At 26.3% G+C, this 25,559-nt stretch overlaps 1 protein-coding gene across 1 annotated transcript in view; it reads right to left on the bottom strand.

The window, feature by feature from the left end:
- Nucleotides 1-6,935: 6,935 nt before the first annotated feature.
- Nucleotides 6,936-25,559, bottom strand: part of LOC413998 (lateral signaling target protein 2 homolog) — a 47,890-nt gene continuing 29,266 nt past the window's right edge. The window contains exons 2-7 of the mRNA XM_026441167.1: nucleotides 18,377-18,799; nucleotides 15,904-16,260; nucleotides 12,019-14,393; nucleotides 11,551-11,834; nucleotides 10,923-11,222; nucleotides 6,936-7,630 (exon numbers count right to left, since the gene is read on the bottom strand). Coding sequence (XP_026296952.1) covers nucleotides 10,942-11,222; nucleotides 11,551-11,834; nucleotides 12,019-14,393; nucleotides 15,904-16,260; nucleotides 18,377-18,799 — 3,720 coding nt within the window. The 3' untranslated portion in view covers nucleotides 6,936-7,630; nucleotides 10,923-10,941. The remainder of the gene's footprint in view (nucleotides 7,631-10,922; nucleotides 11,223-11,550; nucleotides 11,835-12,018; nucleotides 14,394-15,903; nucleotides 16,261-18,376; nucleotides 18,800-25,559) is intronic.

The following is a 25,559-nucleotide window of genomic DNA, read 5'->3' as shown; positions in this document are numbered from 1 at the left end:
TTTTTTTTTTTTAATATGTCCCCATAAATGAAAATCGAGATTTAATATTTTATTATAACTTAAACTATACTACAACATTATTTTATGAGCATTGATTCTTGATTATTTCATTATAAAAAAAAAAAATGTAAGTGTATTCTGAAATAGTGGAATATTTATATAATGTAATTTATAGTGTATTTGTTTATTCATGTATTTATAGCATGTACATTTTAATATCTGTTTATAGCAATCATATCCATTGCTCTAATTCAATAATAATACTTTATAAGATCAAGCTTTTTGAAACCTTTTTGAAATTGTACTTTTAAGATTATAAGAATATATCTTAAAAATTTGTATCCATCGCCAATCAATAATATTAGATATAATATTATCCACATAATTTGTTCAAATTCTTAACAATTCTTTTTAACATTGATTGATCCCCACAATCTTATTTCTTACCACTCGAAACTTTACAGCACAAGATTTGCTAAATAGAATCCAGCACAAGATTTGCTAAATAGAAAAAAAAAACAATGTTGAACAAAAATATCATTGTATTAATAAAAGTGTCATTGTTCATATATGTATATATATATATGTATTAACATTTTACATAACACTTATGTATAATGAATTCTAAATTCTCCCACTGAATTGTCTTAAGCTCTATCTTACAATACAATTATCTGAAGTCATCCATAAATACAGTAAAGAAAAAAAGAGGCCTATGCATTCCATGGCATTGAACAACACCTCTTAAACACCTTGAATAACAAACTTTATTTACATTTTCTTAGATGTATCTCATTTTACTAAACCATGATATATATATAATATTCGAATATTAGCGAAACACACTGGAATCCAATATTGCGAATACTCTTCATTCTCTCCTATTATTCGTAATTCGCATACATACTAACTCTTGATCCTCGTCACGTGACCACGTTCAATCCTTGAACCCTCGTTCATTTTTTTTTCTTTTCGATGATATTTTATATATTTTTATATTCACTTTTACACGATATATCAAAAACCAATCGAATCAAAATTTATTAACTCATAACATTTACTTACGTAAAAAGTTATGTTGTTGAAAAAAGAAAGTTGTTCGACGAGACTTGATAGAATTCAAGTTGAGCATTAGCCACGTTGACGATATACACGTATACGCATATATATATATATATACGCTTGGGCAAATTATATAAAAATAATTCTGAGGTACACTCTTCTCTTCTCATTAATCGGAATTTTCTAACTAATTGGCAGATCACGTTTATCGCGATTTTTTTTTTTTTTTTCTCAATATGGCATCCCAAAACGATACGTTATTTTGTAGGATATCATCGTGATATCTTTCGTTTGCTCATCATTCTCATCTTTTCTCTCTGGTGTTATTTTTTTTTCCTTTCTTATTCTTTTTTTTTGTCTTCTTCTTTCTAGTATGTTTTTTTTTCGTTTGTTCATTTAATTGTTCGTTCATCCATCTAAGCACAGGCCAGCCTGTGACGTTTAGGCACAGGGGAATTCCTGAATAATAAACATTCGTGCGTGAAAAGAAAAAGAATACAATTGGAGGAATAATTGTAAATCTATTTATCTTTCGTAGAATTATATGTAATTATATTTCTTAATTCAATTTGATCTATGATTTTGATTAAATTTGAAAAAAATCTTGTATCGTTTTTTATTATTATTATTGTGATTTTACAATTTCATTTATAAATTGTAAAATCCTTCTGTATCTTTTATTTTTTAATTTTTGCTATTTAACTTTATTACTCTCCAATTGCAATTATTAAAAATCGATATAATAATTCAATGATTCACAAAAAATTTGAAGGCTGAATACAAAAAAGACTTTATATGTTATAATAAATTGTGTTTATATTATTATCATATAGAATATCGATAAAACATTTTATTTATTTTTTTATTACTTTTAATAAATTAAAATAAAACAAATATAATTTAAATAATGAAAAAATTATATCAAAAATTATAATAATTTTATTATACATATATAACTTTTTCATGTCCAGCTTTCATAATGATGATTATAAAATTTGTAATGTGATAATTGTATAAGTTTTAAAAACTATTTATGTAATTAAATTAAATAAATAATTATAAATATTGTATCGTTATGAAGAAGAATAAGAATAAGAAAAGAAATTAGATTTTTTTTAGAATTTTACAAAGAATTAAACCTATAACTGCACTTTCTTTCCAATCCATATTTTTCCATATTTTTAAATTGTCATATCATTGATTAATAAAAAAATAATGTTCAAAATTAATTATGAAAATTCGCTTATATTGAAAAAATAGCATATCCACTAAAATTTTAACTATCACGTTTTAATGGTCGTAATTTCACCCTAAAAAACATTTTATAATTGCTTTTTTTTTTTACAATCCTTTCTCTTACTTTTATTTGGAAAAAATCTGACAAATTGTTTACTGGCTCGACACATTTCATTACGTAGATTATAGAAAATCGAAAGCACTTGATAATCTAGCAACGCGTTAATTACACGTACAAAATATTATAAGCATTTTGCTCGCCTTAAGCATTAATATTTAAAACATGCTCCTTAATTTCAATACACTTCTTAAATAAGTATACTCGATTTACACGCCATTTTCATTAAATTTATAGATTTAGAAACTTCAATTGTCGTTTTCTCGACAAACTTCAAATTTTTCAACGACAACCAACGTTGAGAAATAAAAATTTCAATATTTATCCTTGATACATTATGTTTAAAAGATACATAATATCTTTGAAAGTGTTTGCACTACTTTCAAATATTGTTAAAAAATGAACAAACTGATCTGTCATAAATTTCAAATTTTATCATATTTTTAAAGTTTTACTATTGGTAATAATTTTATCTTGCTCGTTGGTTGTCTTGGACGTTTTAGAAATACAAGCCTCCTTTTCAAATATGTCTCATTTAATATTATTATCACAAAAAAATCTAACATCGCAAAATAACGCTTATGTGCTCTTCATTTTTCCATCGTCACAACGCTTAAACAGGCACATTTTCTACCTCGCCATTAACTTGTCAGTATTAACAGTCTCTTGTGATCATTAACACAATAACTATCAAAGCAGTTAAAATGACTGAACTTATAATTTCTTCAATATATTTATGCCAATTTTGTCTAATAATATATCTTTAAGATTACTTAGTATGGAATGAATTTTATTCTTTTTTAATTTCACTATTTCTTTTTTTCAAAAAAATCCGTCATTTTTAACTGCTCTGTTAGGATACTTATTGTGATATTTACGCGTTAATACGATTTATTGCAGAAACATTTGCAAGTTGAATTAATTAAATATCGTCTTATTATTAGTTTTTCCTCAAATCAATTTTTTTTTTTTTAAGCTTTTTAACATTCAGCTCTGTGAAATACACGTATGTATATATAATATATCAGATCGGTATAGTAATGGAATAATTAGGGTATATATCAACATATTAATATTGACTTCTTTCTGAAAATCTTCTAGCTGAAAATCTAAAAAAGCTATTGAGCATTGAAGGATTAAAGATTAGTGTAGTAAAGAAGAAAAAATGCGCTGACTATATTCTAATAATAATGAAAAAGATTTACCTTTAATTTTGTAAATTAAGCATGTAAAAATTATGTTATTTACTTTCTCTTAAATAAATTTTTACGTATTTTAACAAATAAATAATCATATAAGAATTCATTTCCAAAATTCCTTTCATCCAAAATTTTTGTTACATAATAAGAAATATTTATTTAACTTGATATAAATAAAGAGTAAATTATTTAAAAAAAATAAAATTAAAATGAAAAGAATAATTTTTAATTGATTTGTAGCTGATAAAAATAATGAAATATCGATTTAAATAGGATAATAACTGTAATAACTAATAATTAATTAATAATTAATTTGTAATAATAATAGAAAAGAATTATTTACTGTTAAAAATGATAGAATAGCATAAAAGAAATATTAACCCTGTATTTCATTATATGTCAAACCTCATATTTGCATTTATAAAGGCATTATATGAATGAATCACAGTGTAAAATTCACAAAAAATGCAAATTTTTTTATAATTCCATACATGAAGGATTTAACAACATTGCAGATTCTGCTAAATTCTCATATAACATCAATCACTCGATAATCATGATTATAGGTTATAAGTAACGATGAAAGTTCGATTGGAAATGACATTGAACGATCGATATAATCGATTAGTTAAGAAAGTGAAATCGATAAATTGCGAGTTTCTAATTGAAAGCAGAGTAATCACTGAATTCATCGCTTAAGATGATGTCGTTGTTTAAAAATCATATGCAAATGTCTAATTTTGTACTCTAATTTGATATAATTTTTTGAAAAATTATACCTTTCCATTTCCATTCGACAAGTTGAACCAATTTTTATTAAATTTTTATTCAAGTTGGCAATAATAAGTGATATAATTATTGAAAGATGAAATTTTTCTTTTCGAATATAATCAAATATTTTATGTTAGTGAAAAGCAAACGATGTCATCTTTTTTTTTTTTAATTATAATTTATTAGTAAGTTAAATTTTCTTTTATAGATTCATAAAATATTCTAAGCTTTAAGCTAATATTTTTATTTAGATATACCCTGTATAATTATGTATTATTTTATAATATTTTCAAATTATTAAAAAATAATAAAAATTCTCAATTTACTTGAATCTATTTTTTTTAATGTAAGTAATATATATATATTATTATTGAATGTAATTAACTATGGAAATGTAGATTAAACTAGAACTATATAAATGGAATATAAAATTTTCTCTTTTGGCTAATTTTTTAAAGCTTCACTTTAAGTTTTCAAATGAACAGTTTTGAAATATTCAATTTATATTAATTCAATTCTAGCTATTGAATTGAATATTCAATTATTATTTGTGACTATTTATGAAAGATTATTTTTTATACATAAATCTAATTAATTTGACAATTAAAAATGGCAGTAATCGCTTTAATCGTCATATGACACAATAATTCATTCGAATTCAATGATTACTCTGAATAATTATTACTTTTCGTTGCATTACATTACACCCTAATACTCCTTAAAATAATTCTATACGATCGAACAAGCTGAGCCACTTTGCTTCTTCTCCTTTTTTTTTTTTTTTTAAATAAAAATCCCACGTTAAAACATTTGAATTTAAAAAAAAGAAAATGATATTAAAAAAAAATTACAAAGAAAATACAGCCAATTAGTTTAATCTCATAATAACAGTAACAATAATAAAATAATAATAATAATAATAATAATAATAATAATAATAATAATAATAATAATAATAATAATAATAATAGTAATAGTAATAGTAATAGTAATAATAACTCTGAAATATAAATTTCAATGAGGAAATTAAATATAAAAGATGATGGAAAATAAAACGTCTAATTTCATTTCAAAATATTTATAAGTATATCCAAATACATTAAAAAATTAATTGTTATCCTTATAAACAAAATGTCATTCTTAATTAAAAAAAGATATGTAATAATAATAAGAGATGCATACGAAAACGTTAAATATTTTTTTTATATTCAAATTATTTGTAATCTTTTCTATATCTAATTTCCTCCATCTTTGTTGAATCTTTATGTATGTACTATAATATAAGTGTCTCGTACAAAGACACCACCCTTGCTTTATCGATATACCAAATATTAATGTTACAGAGGAATTTGTACATAAGGTTACATCATACTTTCGTTAATCAAGATAATAAGAAATAAATTTTAAGAGATAACTAAATTCAATCAATTTCAAATATATTAATTGTGCGAGAAATTGTAAATTATAATACGTGGTCTTCGTACCTTTTGTTGTCGCAATTCGAATAAAGTCACGCAATTGAAATTGACAATACGACACAGAGTTGGGCACGGTTTCTATTCGAATATTATTCATTTTAATTATTTATAAGAAATCAGTCATAAGAAATTAATTATATCAGTCGTCAAATAGTACAACAAGAACATAATATTCTTCACGTTACCCTTAAAAAAATGCTTATCTAACGTTTTACTTTTTTTTTTTTTTATAAAACGAAATAAAAGATAGTTCAATTATAATATCAAATATCCTAAAACATGAACACAGAATAAATTTCAAAATCAAGAAAGAACAAACACTTCTATTTTTGTAATTTTTTCCATTTTTAATAGCCCTATCATAAAAATTATTTGATCAACTATTACATTAAAACATATTCTATAATCACGTATTTCGAAGAAGGTGATAAATTCAAAATCAATTTCTTAGTGAGTTTCAACCAAACATACATTCTGCCCAACCCTTCCGCAACTACGAATAGCACAATCGCTCGACTCGGCAGCAACTAACGGCGAATCATAAATTTATTACACGATATATCTGGAATGGCCTACAATCGAAAACAGTCTTTTAAATCGAAATCACATTCAGAAACGGTCCTCGATCGAAAAAGCGGCGGTTATCTTTAATCGAAACAGTCTCTGAACCATTAATTCTCACTAATTATTCGTAACAAATAAATTACTGATAAATTCCTTTTCGTGATATCGTAAGAATAATTTGCTCAATTACGATTCCATCTCTTCCGATAGTCTGTGTCGATTTTCTGTACTTGCACGAGAGGATCACGTTGAATCAGAAGAAGAAAAACTTATTGTCGCGTAAATTTGGCACAGAATCTAATGATGCCGCTGCATATGTATCATATGCTTCGAAAAATCATCGGATCATAGGCCATCCAGTGTGATGCTATTGAATATCGCCCTCTTTTTAAAGCTTTCGTATTAACCCACTGTTAAACGGTTTATATATTATATCACGATTCGCCAGCGTCTGTGCTTCAAATGCCGGTAAAAAACAGAAACACTTTTTTTCACAATCGTTATATGGTTCATTTTTTTTTTTTTTCTTCTTTGCACGCTCGCTCGCAAGTTTACGGTATTTACACCAACAGTCGTCAGACTCGAGTAAATTTTATTACCCAATGTCTTTTTTTATTAAAGAAAGAAGAAGTGGAGCAATAATTTCTTTTTTTCCTTTCAACACATATATTCATAGTGGAAGAAATGTAAATGCGGTTGTTATATATTTGATCAACAAGTAATGATACAAATATAATATACTAATGTTCTAAGTACTTTTATATCTCGTGGGAATTCAAAAAGTTCATAATATACATCTATATATATATATATGGACTTAAGTAAGATTTTATGATTTGCAAATTTTTCAGAATTTCTGCAAAATTCTTCACATCGACATTTATCGCTATAATTTCTTCCACCATAAATATCCATACAAACGCATCTCTTCTCTCAAACGAAAGAGTTTCATCGAGATAGAATATCATAATGATTTTAAAATAATCACGGCCCGTTTTTATCGCTAGTCCAATCGTTCATTTGATATTTAACATTTAGAAATTGTTATTTCATTATCGCTGGGCAAATGTTTGATACGATGCAGAGATTTTAGCTCTTTTTGTTTTTTCTTTTATCTTCAGTCTACGATTATTATTCCCATTTTTCATTGATTTCCATAGAGTCCTTAACGCCTTTAATTATTTAAGATTATCTTGTGTTTCCTAAAAACATATATTCCAAAATTAAATACATATATATATACATTATGTGTATACATTTATATATATATCTGTTTTATGTAAATAATAATAAATAATATCTAAATAACGATGAAATAATATGAAAAGAACGAAAGAAAATATTTTTGAAAGTTATTTAATATATATTTAATATATATATATATATATATATATATATATATATATATATATATATTATATAATATATATAATAATATACATTCATAGTTTTTTTTATAGATTATGGATTATATGAAATGATCTTCATTTCTTTTAAATAGAAATATGTAATTTTTAGTACAATTTATGCAGTTTATTATTTTTTACAAAAAAATATTGAACTATTTAAATCATAAAATCATTAATTTAAGATATATAATTTCTTACAATAAGTTTTATTGTAAGAAAGACAAATAATACATGCACTTTGTCTTTCATATCTTAAAAATTTTAAATTAAAATATCTTCTAAAGAAAAATTTTTCAACATAAATATTTTTTTGTAGAAATAAAATTTGCATTAATGTAATAAAAATTATATATCTATTTAAACTGAAATTGATTTTCATATTATCTTATATGTTAATCTATAGAAAAACTATTAATACTTTATAATACATTTTTTTATATCAAATAACTTACAAAAACACTTTTTTTCACATTTTTTTTCTTAAAAAATATTTTACTATATTTATATAAAACAGACTTATATATAAAATATTTCTATTTTATATATATATTTAATACCAAAATATTTTTTTAGTTTTTATAACTATATAGGCTGCGACATTTTTTGGTCCAAGCAAGATTAAATGATCTTATATATGTACAAAGAAAGGCATGCAACATGGTCACTTTAAATAACTGATAAATTATTTCTTGTATGAGAAAATGTTTCAAAAATTCTAGTGCAAAAAGACAAATAATTTAATATTATTAATTTTTAGTTTTATTTTAAAATTAATTTTTTTTAAATAGAAATTTAAAAGATATATGAAGATCAATCTTTTTTTAATCAAAATGATATATCTTTTAATACATTATATTATTTTTTGTTGTAGTACATTTCAATTTTTATTCAAAATTTCATTTAATAATTTAGATAATATTTTAACTAATTATGTAATAAAATTAATTGTAAAGAAAAATAGGAATAGAAAAATCGCTTTGCATACTATTAATTTTTCATACGATAAATTTATTATTTATTTTTATAAAATTGAAGATAAAATATGTTTTATAATAACAATTATTTACATTGAATAATAAGAAATAATTATTTATAGCGACTGTAATAAAAATATAAATTCCAAATTAAAAAAGAAATTTTCAAATATTATTTTCACATTCATTCTGCAAAAAAATAAATTGTAAATTAATAAATTGTGTTCTCTTTTAAATTATTTAATGAAATATTTTTTCATATAACAAATAATTTATAAATTGAATTATGAGATATATAAAAATTATTAAGTTAAAATAAATTATCAGTTCTAATAATAAATTTCTTAAGAACTTTTTTTTTATAGATTTGTTTACTTTTTTACAAAGATTAAATAATATATTTATTACATTGGATATTTTTTATTAAATTAACAAATTATTTTATAATAAATATTTTTTCTATTATTTATAGATTTTAAATAAAATCTTTATTTCAAAGTTTCAATAAATTTTTACATTATAACTTAATTCTCACTTGTTCCATGAAACTCGCTATATCCAATATAGTTTAAAAATGACTCAAATAATAATTTTCTATTTTTCAAAATGATTTGATTCCAATTGAAAATATCAATTATAATTATTACATTAAGATATGTTGTAAAATATAGATATAACTTTTCAGAAAAATTTAAAATACAAGAATAATAATAAATAAAAATATTTTAATTTCATATTTAAATCACACTGTACATTGTTTATAAAATTATTAAAAACAATTATTGCATAATATTTATAAATTGTTATTATATATTAATAATATTATACATGAGACATTTACTATAGTCAATATTTTAAAATATACATAAATATTGTATTACAATTAAATGTGTAAAAATAAATGTTTGAAGTTATATCTAACATTTTACATGTTATAAATTTTATAAATAATGATATAAAAGAAAATATATAATATTTATGTGAATGTGTAAAATACGAAACGAAAAAAATTAAATTGTATATATCTATATAAATGAATGTTTCAAAAGGAAAAAAATTCAAATGGAACATCAATGGAAAGAAATGAAAAATAAAGGAAATAAGAATACAAAAAATAATTTGTATAATATAATTATATGTGTTTTAAGTAAAAATCAACAAATGTTTATCATCTTTTTTAATTTTTTTTCTTTTTTATTTTTTTCGTTTGTTTCTCAATTTTTTCATTTAAACACGTAAAAATTAAATGTGATACAATTGCTTTTGGAAATTAATTCCTTAAAACATTCTATTATGACAAAAATATATATGTGCAAAAATATTAAAGATTGGGGTCAACATATAATTTATAATCTTATGATTTTAAATGCTTATACAAGTCAGATAATTAAATAATATCGATATTCTTTCAATTTTCATGATTTTATTCAATCAATTTTTAATGAAGAATGATAAATAATTGGTAATTTGCAAAAAATCAATTTAAAATTAAACTGCACTGCTTGTCATTTGAAAATATAATTGTCATTAAACAAAGATTATATTAACTAATGACATATAGAAAAAATATTAGAAAAATTAAAAAAAAATATTAGAAAAAATAGAAAAAATAAATTTATAGCAATTTTTATATTAAAAAAAAAAAAACAAACAAAAATAATCTATATATAATATAAATATAAATATAATAATCATCTATTATATTATATTATATTTTATAATTAAAAATAAAGGAACATTATCAAATACTATCAAACACTTTTTTAGTTTTCGAAAATACAAAAACTTATATTATAAAATATTTCATATTATTTTAAATTTAATGAAAATCGAAAGAATACACGATATCAAAATATTTATTAATATACTTCATGCGTATGTATTTATATACACACACACACATATATCTATATTATACAATTTATATCGAGCCTAATTTTTACTCTTCAGAAATAAAAGAAAAAATAAGAAACTAAATCTCAAAAAAAAAAAAAGTTATTTATGATTAGAATGAAAAGGAACGAATGCAACGATTCGCGGGCGCGCGACAGGCCTTTGTTTAAATATCAATATAAACAATTTATTTCCTTAGAAACTCTCTCGTCACACACCTTATTGTTCAGATAAAGTTCAGCTTGCTGATGTCACTGAAGACACCGTAAACGGTGTCACTTGATAGAGAAAACACCTGTTGCACACCCTGACAGGTTTTGTATGACCATAACGAGGGAGGGGAACGTTATTGCTGCTGCAACGGCCGCAGAACACCTTGCCGCAATTTCTGCAATGGTGTCTGCGTCTTACCACCGTGAATCCAGCTTGACACGCCATGCAACGGGGCGCATCGTTGTCCGGGATCCAAGCTGGTGCTCTTTCTACACATTCTTCGCCACGTTCCGTTATGGAGGATGCTGTACAAAAAAAAAAAAAAAAATTAAAATTAGAAAAAATATCAGATTTTAATATCACATAATTGATTTTTTATAATTGAATGATGTCTTTTAGACATAAATTAAGTGATTGAATAATAATAAGAAGCTTAGTTTTCTTTCAATCCAAACATTTGAAGAAATTTAAATATCCATATTTCGATGTGACATTATTTATACGATTAGATTCAAAAAGATTTTCTTTTAATGGTTAAGTGAAATGCCTAAGTATGTATCTGTAAAAGGCTTGAGCAAATGAATATTTTATATATAATTTGTAAAAAATTATGTAAAAGGAAGCATTCATTACTTGTGTTATGGTCAGAGGTTGTAGTAGTTTCTTCCAAATCATCCTCATACTCTTGTAACAAATCTTGTCGGTCATGATTGGTAGCTGTATCGTTTAGCGGACTTACAGGATTTTCGGATACTGAACTTTCATCCTTCATTTCACCATCTTCCACAGTTTGACTACTATTCATAAGGAACACACATTTTAAAATATTACGTAGATCTGATGCAAAATTCGTCTGTAACTGGTCTGCCACACCAGCTATACAAACAAATAAACGGTGGACAAGATCCTCGGACGATCTGAAGAAAAAAAGAAAAATCATTAATCAAATAAGAGAAGAATATAACCAGAAATGTATATATATATAATAAACTTAAGAAAATGTAAGTTTGTGTAAACAAAATAAAAAAAATTTAAAATCCAATATTCAAAAATTTCCAAACCATATAATAAAGAATGCACAAGAAAGATTAAGAAATTTACCGAAATTTTGCTCGAATCTTATAATTATTTGCAATCTCTGCGGCTTGCATTGCCAATGCTATTTCCTCGTCATCCTGGCAATCACTTTGAAATTCACTAGTCTCCGAGCTTGAATCACAACAACTCGAACAGCTCGAACTAGATCCAACATCTGGTTTATGAGCCAACATATGATCCGAGCTGATCGACTGTGTTCCTTGAACCGTGGATGCGTTCATCAGTCTGACGGATCGTGTAGCTCTTTGCGCGTTATTGTCCTTTTGCACATACGATACAGATTGCGTCAAGACAGGTGGTGAGCTCGGCTCGTTGGACAAACCGCTTTTATCCGTTCTTGGTCCCAAACCGTCATTCATCAGTTCGTTGGGACTTCTGTTTCCCAATTTCCTCTTAGTCTGTTCCAATCTGGGATTAGTCCTCTCATATTTATCCCTCTTATCGTAGTCTCTCCTTTTCATTCTAATAATTTGTTCCGACCTGGATCGCCTATGATCCAAAAGTTTCCTATTTTGCGGCGACAAATTTCGCTGAGGTCTGGAGATGATGGCGCATTTCCTCTGCCCGGATCCGGGTGTGCTACATGTTTCAAAGTGTTGCAATCTTGGGCTGGCGTGGGGGCTGTGGCTCCCGAAGTTAGGCATTTTTCTAGTGTTCTGGCTGGGATGCAGGCTTGCCCCGTAACCGATCAATCTTGGATTTAAGCAACGATCCGTCGAGTTCGATCTGGAACGTTCCGCGCTTGCCGATGATCGTACATCTTGGAAATTTTGCAGCACCCTACCCTCTTGATGCTGAACCTTTTGCCCGTTTCTTTCGTGCTTGCGTTGATGCCGCCGCTTTTGCTTCTCCTCCTTCATCTTCCTCGACGTCGTGGTGATCTTGTCCCGATTAGCGTAACGCTCGATCTTTGTCCCGATTTTCTCCATGTTCTGCGACGTGGAGGGGCAGTTCTCGCATTTCAGATCGCTCCAGAATTCCTTTCTCGACGTGGACGCGTCGATGCTCAGATTCAAGTTCTCCCAATTCTCCGAGTAGTTGATCTGAAAACTGGATTGGTTCGAGTCGCAGACGGAAATATGCCCGTTCCCGTAAGCGACACCAACGAATTCCTCGTTCGTACCGTCAAAATTCGACGATATCCGTGGAATGTTCTTCTCCTGCGCGTTGGATCCCGCGTGCAGATTGTGCACCTCGATCGAGTGGTCCAACGAAGCGACCGTTTTCACGCTCCTTAAACTGCAAACGCAAGAGTTTTCCGATATCGTCGAGCTCTTCCTTTTCGGCGAGTTCAAATTGGAGCAGGAATAACTGGTGTTCTCTTGCGTATCCTCGTCGCCCAATCCTTGCTCGGTATCCTGTTGAATCTCGTTGGCGAACGTCTTCTTCTCTTCGGGACTTTTGTCGTACAAACTCGTATTCTCGGACGAGATCACCGTGCAGATCCCCGAATCAGTCTGCTCGGAGATCTCGTTCTGACACTCTCCGTCCAGCAACAGATTCGACAACGTTTTGTTCGCCTCTGAGATTAGCTTTTTCGAGTCCAGGTCGGGCAACGAATTCTGTATGTGGACCGTCTCACCTGTCACGTTGTTCTCGTGCGACACCTGATTCAATAGATACTGAGTCTGAGGAATTTCAATGTTGTCCGAGCTACCTAATATCTCGGTTATGTCCGACGTGATGAAACTCTCCTCTTGCTGCTTGTGCGATTCAAGTTCCCCGCATCTGTTCTCGTTCACAGTGTTCGAAACACTGCCCTCGGGAACGACTTGTTCCGGATTGGCGGGATTCACAGGCAAGGAAACAGGAGCCGCGTTACATTCTATTATTCTCCTCGTGCAAGGAGGATTATCGTCGCAAGATAACCGGCCGTTCGATGAACCGGAAGGTCTTTTAACATGATACTGCACCACCCCGTCACCAACACTATCACGTTCACTGGATGTCCTCGCGCTATTACTATTACACCTTACAGCCTCCTCGTACCCGTTCAACCGATTAGGCCCCGTTTCCACGATCATTTCGCGGCTCTCCTCCTCCTCCTCCTCCTCCTCCTCCTGATCGCTGTTTCCCTCCGCCAACCGATTCTCCTTTTCTAATATTTGAACCACATCGTCCGCCACCTCGTCCATGTTGTTCCCTGTATTCCTCGTCACAGTGTAAAAATCTACGATGAAGTCTTTGCAGTTCGGGTAACCGGTATAAAAATTGTGGACAAATTCCTCCAGGTCGGGGATATCCTGGCACGTGGACGATTTCGATGATTGGGTGATGGGGCCTGACGGCTCCTCGTTCGAGCAAAGCAGTTTCTCCAGCATGTACAGCTCCCGATTGTTCAACGTCCATAGAAGCTCTCTTATCTTTAGAAGGAGCGACTGGAAAAGAGAAAAGAAATATTTTGTTTATATTTTTTTTTGATGAAATTCTTATCTTTATCTATTTTTCCCTCTCTTTCTCTTTGAGATTCAATCCGTTTAAAATATATTTTTGGATGGATATTTTTGTATGCGATGAATTTCCTCCTGAATGGCAATGAGAAATAAAAAAAAGAAAAGGTAGTATTATTGTTATTATGTGTGCATACAAATTAAAAAATAAACTTATCTTTGTATTCTATTCTTGTGCTGCTTCTGCATTCATCTACAATTTAATCACGAATCCAAAAGTTCGCTAAAATTATTTTAAAGATGGAAATCAGAATTTCTCATTATTATAAAAGTAGATTGAATTTTTAAATTGTTTAAATTATTCTCAAAACTTCTGGAACTTGGTTTATATTTAACGTTGAATTTCATCAAATTACCATTTAATCTTTTACCGATACAGATATTGCACAAAAGTTAAAATTAGTCTTCTTTTTAAATTTATACTTTTTAAAACTTTGAAACATTGTTGCAAAGTAATCTTTTATTTCCATTCTTTTAATATTAGAACTACTTATAAAAAAGTATTATTTTAATTATTAAAAGAAATTAACATATAGTTTTATTAAAATATATGATAAACAATATGATTATATAATATTTTATTTTCATTAGAATAAATTTATTTTTATTATAGTGACTTCAATTATAATCATATATGTATAGCATATTTGGCGGGTTGACAGTGAGTTGACAGTGATGTAAATCAATTTTTTTAGGATTTAAATTCACCATATATTTTGAATCTTAAGAGCATTATTTATAATTTCATAATATTAAAAGTATTGAATTGAAGTATGAGTTTTAACATTTATATTTTATTGAAAATAATAATCAGTTAGTCTAATTTAGCAAATTTAATCTTGTCCACTGAAAAATAAAATTAAAATCACTATACTTGTGATTTGATTAATTTTTTATGATTATAATTTATCATTAAATAATTTTTACATCAATGAAAGATATGCTAAATTTTAAATTTTTCAGTTAAAAAAAAAAACGTTTGAATTTGAAATATAGTTCATTATAATACACAATTTCATCTAATTTCAAACTTAATTGATATGTACAACAAATATTTAACAGTACATTTAATCATTGAATAGCTTTACAAATTAATAAAAATGACTATTTCAACAATCTAATAATATGAGACAAATGTAATTTTATTATATGAATATAGAACAATAATGAATTTATGGAATTATAATTATTAACCCACAATGTAATCTTCCAGAATAGTTGATTTCATTCATAGTTGATACAAAACTTATATCTTAACGTAATGACAAGATTAACTTGTTCCAATCTTCTTCATTCATTCCAAAAAGTAATTCTAACTAATCTCTCTAATCATAATAATTGGTATCGTAATCAAATTTTTATAAAATCCGTTAATTAACAGATAAGTGACGAGTTAATTATAACTCGTTTATAATACGTATTGCGTTCTTCTTCTTACCCTGAAAGGTCTAAACACTTCGCTGATGTTGTCAGGGGAATTGAGGCACAAAGGGCCTCCAGGCGGAGCCAAGAGGCCAGAAACAATCGCCAAACGTGGAATAGTAAACATCAGAGCTGGCTCGTAATTATCCACGTCGGCTTGGCTGAGCAATCCACGTTCGAGAGCTCTTTGCAGCGTCTCCGAAAATAAAACGCACACGAGCTCCTGCTGCTCGTACTCCTTCGTCGATTTCACCGGCACCATCACGCCTACGTAACACAGCTCGAAATCGGCGAACAACCGATCGAAGATTTTCAACGACTCGATCAGCTTCTCCAGGGACGGGTCCAATGGATTTTGCGTTTGAGAAAGATACTGGTCAACAGAATAATTAAATAACTATTAGTATTTTTGGTGGAAAATACTTTTCGTTTAAATCATATTTTTCTTCATCTTCTGTAATATCTTAATTTTTGTAATTTATTTTTTTACATTTTCTTCATAAAAATTTTAATTCATAAATTGAACAATTGTTATAGAATAAATGTACGATGTAAAATTAAATGTAATGTTTTATATTTTAAAATTTATTTGAAAAATTTGTTACAAATGTATTAATAAATTAATATAGTTCCATTTTTTTTTCAATAAATTTTTCAATAAAAATTATGTAAATTAAAATAATAATAATTCATTTCAAAATTCAATTATTATTTCTTGTGAAATTTTATTTTTTAAAATATATAAGAACAAAACCTCATTAATTATGAAACAATTGAAATAAAATTTTTACAATATGAATTTTCATATGAGTTTAATTTTGAATTTAAAAATGCATTCAATTCAAAAAATATATCTACGTAAAGCAAAATGGAACGATATTTCTCTTTAATGACCATTGGCATTATTGAATATATGAATTAATAAAAAATATAAATACGAGTATTAATAAAATTTAGATAAATAGAGATAGAACATTTTTAAATTTAAACATTTAAAAATTTTTAATTCAAAATTTTTAATTTAGTAATAATTACAAATAATAAAAATATATTATTAATAATTATATATTTAATTTGAATAAACAACATAATATAACCCGTAAAAATAATTTAAAAAGCTCGATTATGACAGGCATAAAATTTACCATTAAAATGCAAATACACGAGGATTCTGAAACTAGCAGCCTCGACATCTCTTTTGTCTTGCTGGAATGATTCCATGTTCTTACACGTGCAAAGAGACATGCATAAATTTTAGTGACCCAGTATATTCTTCTTCTTTTTTTTTTTTCTTTTCTTTTTACGGTGTTACTGCTTTCTTATAAAGTTTGAAAAATGCTTGCCAAGAATTACAATATTACGATATATATTTGTGTAAACATAAAACTCGATATCGAATTTTTCCATTCAGATGTATAATGAAAAATTACTAAACAATCAATTAATCGATATAAACAAAATAATATATTTAACGTATAAATTATTTATTATTAAACAAAAATTGTGCTCGATAATTGTTACCGTCCTCGAAAGGTAAGTATTGCACGAAAGAGAAAGTTGTATCTACTCTACGATAATGCAAAGTATGCATTGAAAAGTAAATTCGAAATGTGCTTCTCTGCGCGAAAAATTTCTTCGAAAGACGTAATTTTCGTAATTCATTTCAAATTCAATTATTATCTCTTCTGAAATTTTATTTTTTAAAATATATATATAAGAACAAAATCTCATTAATTATGAAACAATTATGAAATAAAATTTTAAATATGATAAAGATTAAAGTTGATCTAATTTACACATTTTTAGCAATATTTAATTTCATTTCAAAAAGATTCAATTAAGAAATAAATTTCTCGATATAACACATTTACAAACAGAATTGCTTTTAGAGTGTTTAGTGATATGTGTACTCGACACAATCCTACGAGAGCATACACAATAAATTAAGCTCAATACATAGTCCAGAGCCTAAAACGCAGTCCACGTTCCTAGCCTGAATATTTTAGGGTTCAATGTTTGCCCCAAATGCATTTACGTAATCGTTAAGATCGACGGCTAAGGAAAGAAAAACAGAACGTTGAAATACATCAAAATCTCGAAGTCACAACTATTTCATCTCGCTGTCGATCAAATGTACACATGCTTCAAACGAATTTTGATACAAAGTTTTTCAGCTTGAAACACACGAAACGAATCCAATAAATATTTACAAAAATAATTTCGAACAAACGAATTATATATATTTTATAAAATTCTTTTTTAAAGCTTATCAATGCATAAAAAATTAATATCAATGATACAACGTCGAAGTAAAAATATATCGATAAAAGTGTAGGAAGATTTTCATTGTATTTGTTTCTGATTAAAATTAAAACAAAAATGGTAATTCCAACTTGACACAAGATGGCAAAGCCTGAACTCGAGTCGGCCGGCGTAAAAGGATTATGTGACTCATTGTTAACACTTGAACAAGCACGTCCGATAAATACCTTCAGGTTCATGTGACCTTTCAGCGCGTGCTCTCTGAGCAAATTCCTGACTATGTCCAAAGACTTCGTCAAAGCCCTCGCCAACGGCCTCATGGCCGAACTTTCAGCCTCCCTGTTCATGATCGAGGAGCCGGCCGCCAAGCATTCCGCCCCGAACCACAGCTGGCCCGCAAGATTCTCCTGCATCACGTCATCGGGGAATTTCACCCTAAAGTCCCGGTTCGCCCTGCTCTCCGGTATCAGCTCGTCCATTATCTGGCTGCATATCGTCAACACCTTGTCCTGGCAATGGCGCAGTTGATTGACCAGCGTGGTGCATCTCTCCGGCTCCTGGCGGCCGTCGAACGAGTCCAACTCGCAGGCAACGGCGTTCAAGGATTCGTCGGCGTAGAAAAATTGCGCGAGTAAACTCGTGTCGTCCCTCTGTGAAATTAAAATATTATTTTTTATCATTTATTAATCAATTTGATTGACGCAATTACGGATTGTGACAGGAATCGATCGATCATTGGGTATTTAGAAGAAAGATAAGAAATTGATCGAATTGCGAATTTTATTATATTTTTTTTCCATTTCTTCGAAACAAAATGGTTGTCCAAAATAAAGCTTTAGAAGAAAAAATTAATATAATGAGCAATAATGTGGATTGTATAAAGATTAGATAAAAGTAGAAGATAGGAAGATTTGTGTATTAAAAAAATAATTGAAAAATCGAAAATGTATCTTGCATGTAGCAAGTTGCATGTACAGTTTAATAGGAGCATAAATATAGATATGATCACTGCAATAAAGGAAAAAGTATATGTATTTGATATACGTAAAGTGTGCAAAGATATTTTATGGAACAAAAGACAGAAAACGATTCTATTTTCCTGAATCCAGTAAAGTTCTCCATATTCGTGTGATCGTATCTATCACTTATCTAGATGCATTATCTAAATTTAAGGGATTTTTCTGAGCTTACATAAATCGATAAAAAATAAAAAATATGAAAGCATTAATCTTAATATCAAACTATTAAAATAGAACAAGTATATCACGATCAATGCATATTGATTTAATATGCAATTATATGAACCTAGGATCATAAGATATGAATTATAGTACAAGTAGATGTTGGAACAAATAAAATCAAGTAAATTACATTAAAAGATATGGTATAATTAATGGAAAAGAGAAACTTGGCAAGAATTATGATATGAAAATGAAAAAGCAAGAAAACAAGACACAGAAAACAAATGAATCATTATTATATCTTTGAGATCTGGTATCCATCTTAATTCTAAGAATCTTAATCTCTTTAATTTTACTTTATGTAGAAAAAACAAACTTATTTATAACAATTACAAATTTTAATATTTAAGATGTATTGTAGAAGATTATTTATTAGAATTAGAAATTTTATTTAAAAACTATGCAATGAATGCAAAATTGTCATAAATCATGTTCTGTTTTAAAATCCAAGAAATCCATTACAGATCATCATTAATGTATTTTAGAATATTCAATTACTCGAATTAAAAAATTGTAATCACTAATCCTAAAATAAATCAGGCAATTCTTTGTCTCTTAATAATAACTTTTACTATTTTGCTTATTTGAATTAAAATAAAATCAACTGCTTACATAACGTATAACATAGAATTTAAAAAATCATGGAAAGTGATTAACATGTGTATGAAATATTGATATATCAAAAATTTCTTGAAAATGATTACATTGGATATTTTGTCACGTAGCAAATCATCGTTTCAACGTAATCGTAGAAAAATTTCCAAGATATCTTTATTGCAGTTTAATACGGCCATGAGAAAGATGAATTAACAACGTAAATAAAAATGGTGACAAAAGCGGTTCATGGTTTATATGGTATCCGAGTTTTATCTGCGCGACTTTTTTTCCTTTTTTTTTCTTCTTCTTTTTTCGATTAACTTTTATACATATTTGTTACATGTATTCGCGAAGTCACAAAGGTCCCGATCAATTTTATAATCGCGCGTAAAAATTCGATTATATTTAATATAATCGTGTATAAAAATTCGATAAACGATTAAAAAAAACTTATCACAATAATGATAAACTTCCGTTTTCGTTTACTCTCGAGAATATAAATTGTTCTCGCGACGATGCGTATTTCTTTATGGATCTTCCTCATATGGAAGTTATGCAAGAATTGAAATTATTATTGTTATTATTATTATTATTATTATTATTGTTTAACAATTACATAATTATACCGTTATTAAATATTAATAATTATTAACAGTATTGTTATTATATATTAATTATTTAAGAGAGAGAAAAAAATAATAATAATAATAATATAATAATACAGTGTATGATAATGATATATTGAAAATTATATATTGAAATTTTTTAAAATATTTTATTAACTAGTTAGATTAGTTAAATAAATAAATTTAATTTGATTGATTTTTAATCTTTATAAGTTTATACACGTGTACGAATAATTAATAATATATTTAATAATTCATAAATTTGTTATTATAAAAAAACCATTTAAATATGTTATTAAAACAATTATAATTAAATAATTAATTAACTTTTTATTCATAAAAAGTTTATGCCAAATCATGTTATTAACATTTTTACTTGGTAAAAAGAAAAAAAAAAAGGAAAAAGAAAAAAAAAAAAAAGAAAAAGGAGAAAAGAAAAATAAATAAAATAAATTATTACTTTAATTAAATACCGTTTTTTGCTCTTTTTGTCATTGAAATGGAGGACGTTTTCTTCCTTTTCTTCCAGCGAATATGGCACTTGGTTAAATCTAACATTCTAATCAAGACTTGTAATAAAAGGAACTCCTTGACGGAGTAATTGCCAATTACTAAACATGAGAATGTAAAAAAAACTAGGAATATAAACTTTTGTACGAAAAACACAAACTATCAACTCAAAAATAGAAAACACATTTTTCTTCCTTTTAAATTAACATCCGACATTTGTGAAAAAGAAGAAAAAGAAGAAGAAGAAGAAGAAGAAGAAGAAAAAGAAGAAAAAAAGGAAAAAAAAGAAAAAAAGAAAAAAAAAACATCTTTGTGCAGAAGAAAACATATAATCACGTTAACGAAACGAGATAGTTTGTAACAATGAACAACGCACAAAGAATTCTACGTAATGTAATAAAACGTAATAACGAGGGACAAATACACATAAGTATACATATAAGTATATACGTATATTCATTTTAAAAAACACAATTCATTTGTTATTCTCTCGTCCCTCCCTCCCCTCCCCTTCTTAAGTATATTCCATCCTTTCTTTCCTTTTTCTTTCTTTTTTTTTTTTTGCAAAATTAATCAAATTATTTTAACAATTTAGTCATTTTTCTTCGAAGTGAAAACCTGATTGGTAATTTTCCCCAGTATATTCACCGTGAAAGAAGAGAGAGAGAGAGAGAGAAAGAGATGACATTCTCGAGAGATATTTATAAATTGATACGAACCCGTGCTCGTCGGAACAATGACTCTAATTATATCTACGCGATGTAATTAAAAGAAGGAGGGAGGATCCCGTGCGCGATACTTTATGTTCCGTAAACAGTGATCTTCAATGGAAGCGCGCAATGACGACTCACTAATAATTATATCAAACAAAGTTGATTTGTTCAACGATGAAATCCATCTCACTTTCTCTCTTACTTCTTCCCCTCGCCTCTCTCCACACCTTGATAAAAGAATGAAAAAATAATTGTTTCAACTTTATACCATATATGCATGTGCACTGTGCGAGGCATCAAGTATGAAACAAAGATAATGAATTCTATCCTTCGTCGCTTAAAGCTATTAATTAATTAATTAATTATACGTACAATGTTTTTTAATCATAATTGAAAGAGATATTTGGATAGTCTGGTTGCTTAATTGTGAAATTCTTTATATATATATATATATATATATATATATATATATATATATATATATATATATATATATTAATGTATTTCTTTTGGAGGATCAGAAAAAAGAAAAATTATAACAGAAAAGTATCGGTTGAGATTTGGTTTTGGTTATTTAATTCATATTATAAGTAATTTATGTTTGCATTAGATGAAGCCAAATGAAAATAAAATAGTTTCATCTTTTAAGATTAGTATAAATTTTAATTGTATATATAGTAATAAATAAGTCTCAGTTTTCTTAAATATTTTTGTATACCAATTTTGGTACACTCATTAACTAGAATAGAGTTTTTAAAAATATATTGTGCAGATATATATAAATATATACAAGATATATTTATATACACAATTCTTTTTTCAAATATATTTAATATGGTAGAAATAAATATAATAATTTTTACAAATTAATTATATTATATTAATTAAATAAATATTATATTCATAAAAAGTTATATCTCATATATAAATTTCAATTGTATATAGTAATAAATAAGTCTCGGTTTTCTTAGACATTTTTGTACATCAATTTTGGTATACTCATTAACTAGAATAGAGTTTTTAAAAATATATTGTGCAGATATATATAAAAGCATCCTATATATACAAGATATATTTATATACACAATTCTTTTTTCAAATATATTTAATATGGTAGAAATAAATATAATAATTTTTACAAATTAATTATATTATATTAATTAAATAAATATTATATTATATTCATAAAAAGTTACGTCTCATGAATAAATTTTAATTGTATATATAGTAATAAATAAGTCTCAGTTTTCTTTAACATTTTTGTACACCAATTTTGGTATACTCACTAACTAGAATAGAGTTTTTAAAAATATATTATGCAGATATATATAAAAGCATCCTATATATACAAGATACATATACAAGATTTATATACACAATTCTTTTTTCAAATATATTTAATATGGTAGAAATAAATATAATAATTTTTACAAATTAATTATATTATATTAATTAAATAAATATTATATTATATTCATAAAAAGTTATGTCTCATGTGTAAATTTCAATTGTATATAGTAATAAATAAGTCTCGGTTTTCTTTGACATTTTTGTACATCAATTTTGGTATACTCATTAACTAGAATAGAGTTTTTAAAAATATATTGTGCAGATATATATAAAAGCATCCTACAAGATATATTTATATGCACAATTCTTTTTTCAAATATATTTAATATGGTAGAAATAAATATAATAATTTTTACAAATTAATTATATTATATTAATTACATAAACATTATATTATGTTCATAAAAGGTTACGTCTCGTGTATATGCTTGATGTAAAAATCTGAACACAAGAGAGGAGAATTAAAATAATAAAAGTCTTACTCCTTTGAGAAGAAAAATTACGAAGGAAAATTATTCAATACACGATAAAAAAAAGAAAAAAAATATTATTATTGCTTTTCACTTTTGTGGCTTTTTCTTTTGAGAGATTAAATCATTAACATATATGAATTAATATTTTTATTGAACCTCTACTTTCTATATATATATATCAATAAATAAATATTTTCTTTATCGTTTTTTCATCTCTCTTTTACTGATTCATTAGAATTTCTGTTTTTATTAAGCTATTTGTATTCAAATGTTATTACAAGACTTTTTAAAATGAAATGTTCAATAGCGGTGACGATAAAACTTTGCTGCCAAGAATAAAGTTAAACGATGTTATTGCGAAACTGGGAATATACCACGTATAAAATACTTGATCCATATACATACAAATGTTTCTTATCGTCTTATCTTTTTTATTGATGACAGTTTTACAGATGTTTTCATCGAGATTTTTAGTCTCGTGGCATTTTGTTTATATCTTATTCCGAGGTAAAGATGTTTTCGTTAGAAAAACGCATAGAACGTGCATTAACTTAAATTTTGAATGAATATTTTAGGTAAAAATACAACGAAATTTATCGTAACAAAATAAATTTTTTCTTAGGAAAATTACGAAATTTAGCATCGCAACGCTATAACGTGATACCAAGGCTGCAATAAATTTGAATAAAATTGTTTTAATAAAATTTAAAATTTATATTATTATTTAATAATAGTATTTAATTTTTAATATTAAAGTATTATGATATATTAAAGATAAGAAATCTTCATATTTCAAATAATTAAAAATTTATAAAATATTTAAACAATTTTAATTACATGTAATTCATAGCTGGAACGGAAATGATATATTTACAAAACGATTAAGAACAGTTATGTATTAATGCAAAATAAATATAATTCTATTCATTTCGAAGCAGTAACAAATACTATTAAATGTGATACAAATCATTCATTTAAATACAATATACACAGAAAACGAGAAAGACGAATCGTCAAAATCAACATCGGAAAACGGATTTAGAAAGCGTAACGGGTTTCTCCATTTAATAGAGGCTAATAATTATAGACTTGTAAAATTTAAATGAAAAAATGATGACATAAACGTGATACGTAAAAAAAAAAAATCATTATTTTTTTCTTAAAATGTTAAAAAAAAGAATGTATAAAAGATTTTTAAACGTCACTAAAAGTCACAAAATTGATTTTCACTGTAAATAAGAAGAAAAATTTATCGAATGTTAAAAATTTTGATTTATCGAATGTTAAAAATGTTAAATTAAAAAATATATTAAATTAATTTTAAACCTCTCGAAAATTTAAAGAAATCTTGAATGAAAGTTCAAAAAGTTATTAAATTTTTTTTCTCTAAAAATTGTAATATATAAAATCTAATTTTTTATTATAAAAAGTTTCATCAATAATAATTATTCCATATAATATTAAATAACTATTTAAAAAAAAATAAATAAAATGAAATTTTTTTATATGATTTTTCAAATAGCAGATTATTCATAAAAGAGCGAGACGAAATATGATTTTTGAGTGAAACAACTTTATATAATTTTATAATACCAGATATTTTATTTTATATTATTTCGAAAAAATAAAAAAATTTCAAAATGAAAAATATTATAAGCAGAAAAGAAAATTATATTTTGAATCATATATTTGGAAATCATATTTTGCGAAATTTGAAATTGGTTCATTGCTAAAAGTAGTTTCTCATTTCGAAAGAAATTTTTTTAAATAAATATCATGAGTCAAAATTCGAAATTAAATTGAAAGTTTAACATAAAATGACTAAAAGCAATTTTTAAAAAATTTTTTTTAAAAATTAAATGTGTGTTTTAAAATGCAGTGTAATGCATTATTACTTTTT

The sequence above is a fragment of the Apis mellifera genome, linkage group LG6, assembly GCF_003254395.2.
Source record: "Apis mellifera strain DH4 linkage group LG6, Amel_HAv3.1, whole genome shotgun sequence".
In the NCBI taxonomy this organism is placed as follows: Eukaryota; Metazoa; Arthropoda; class Insecta; order Hymenoptera; family Apidae; genus Apis; species Apis mellifera.
The sequence above is the reverse complement of the archived record's forward strand: the minus strand, read 5'-3'. Positions and strand labels throughout refer to the sequence as shown.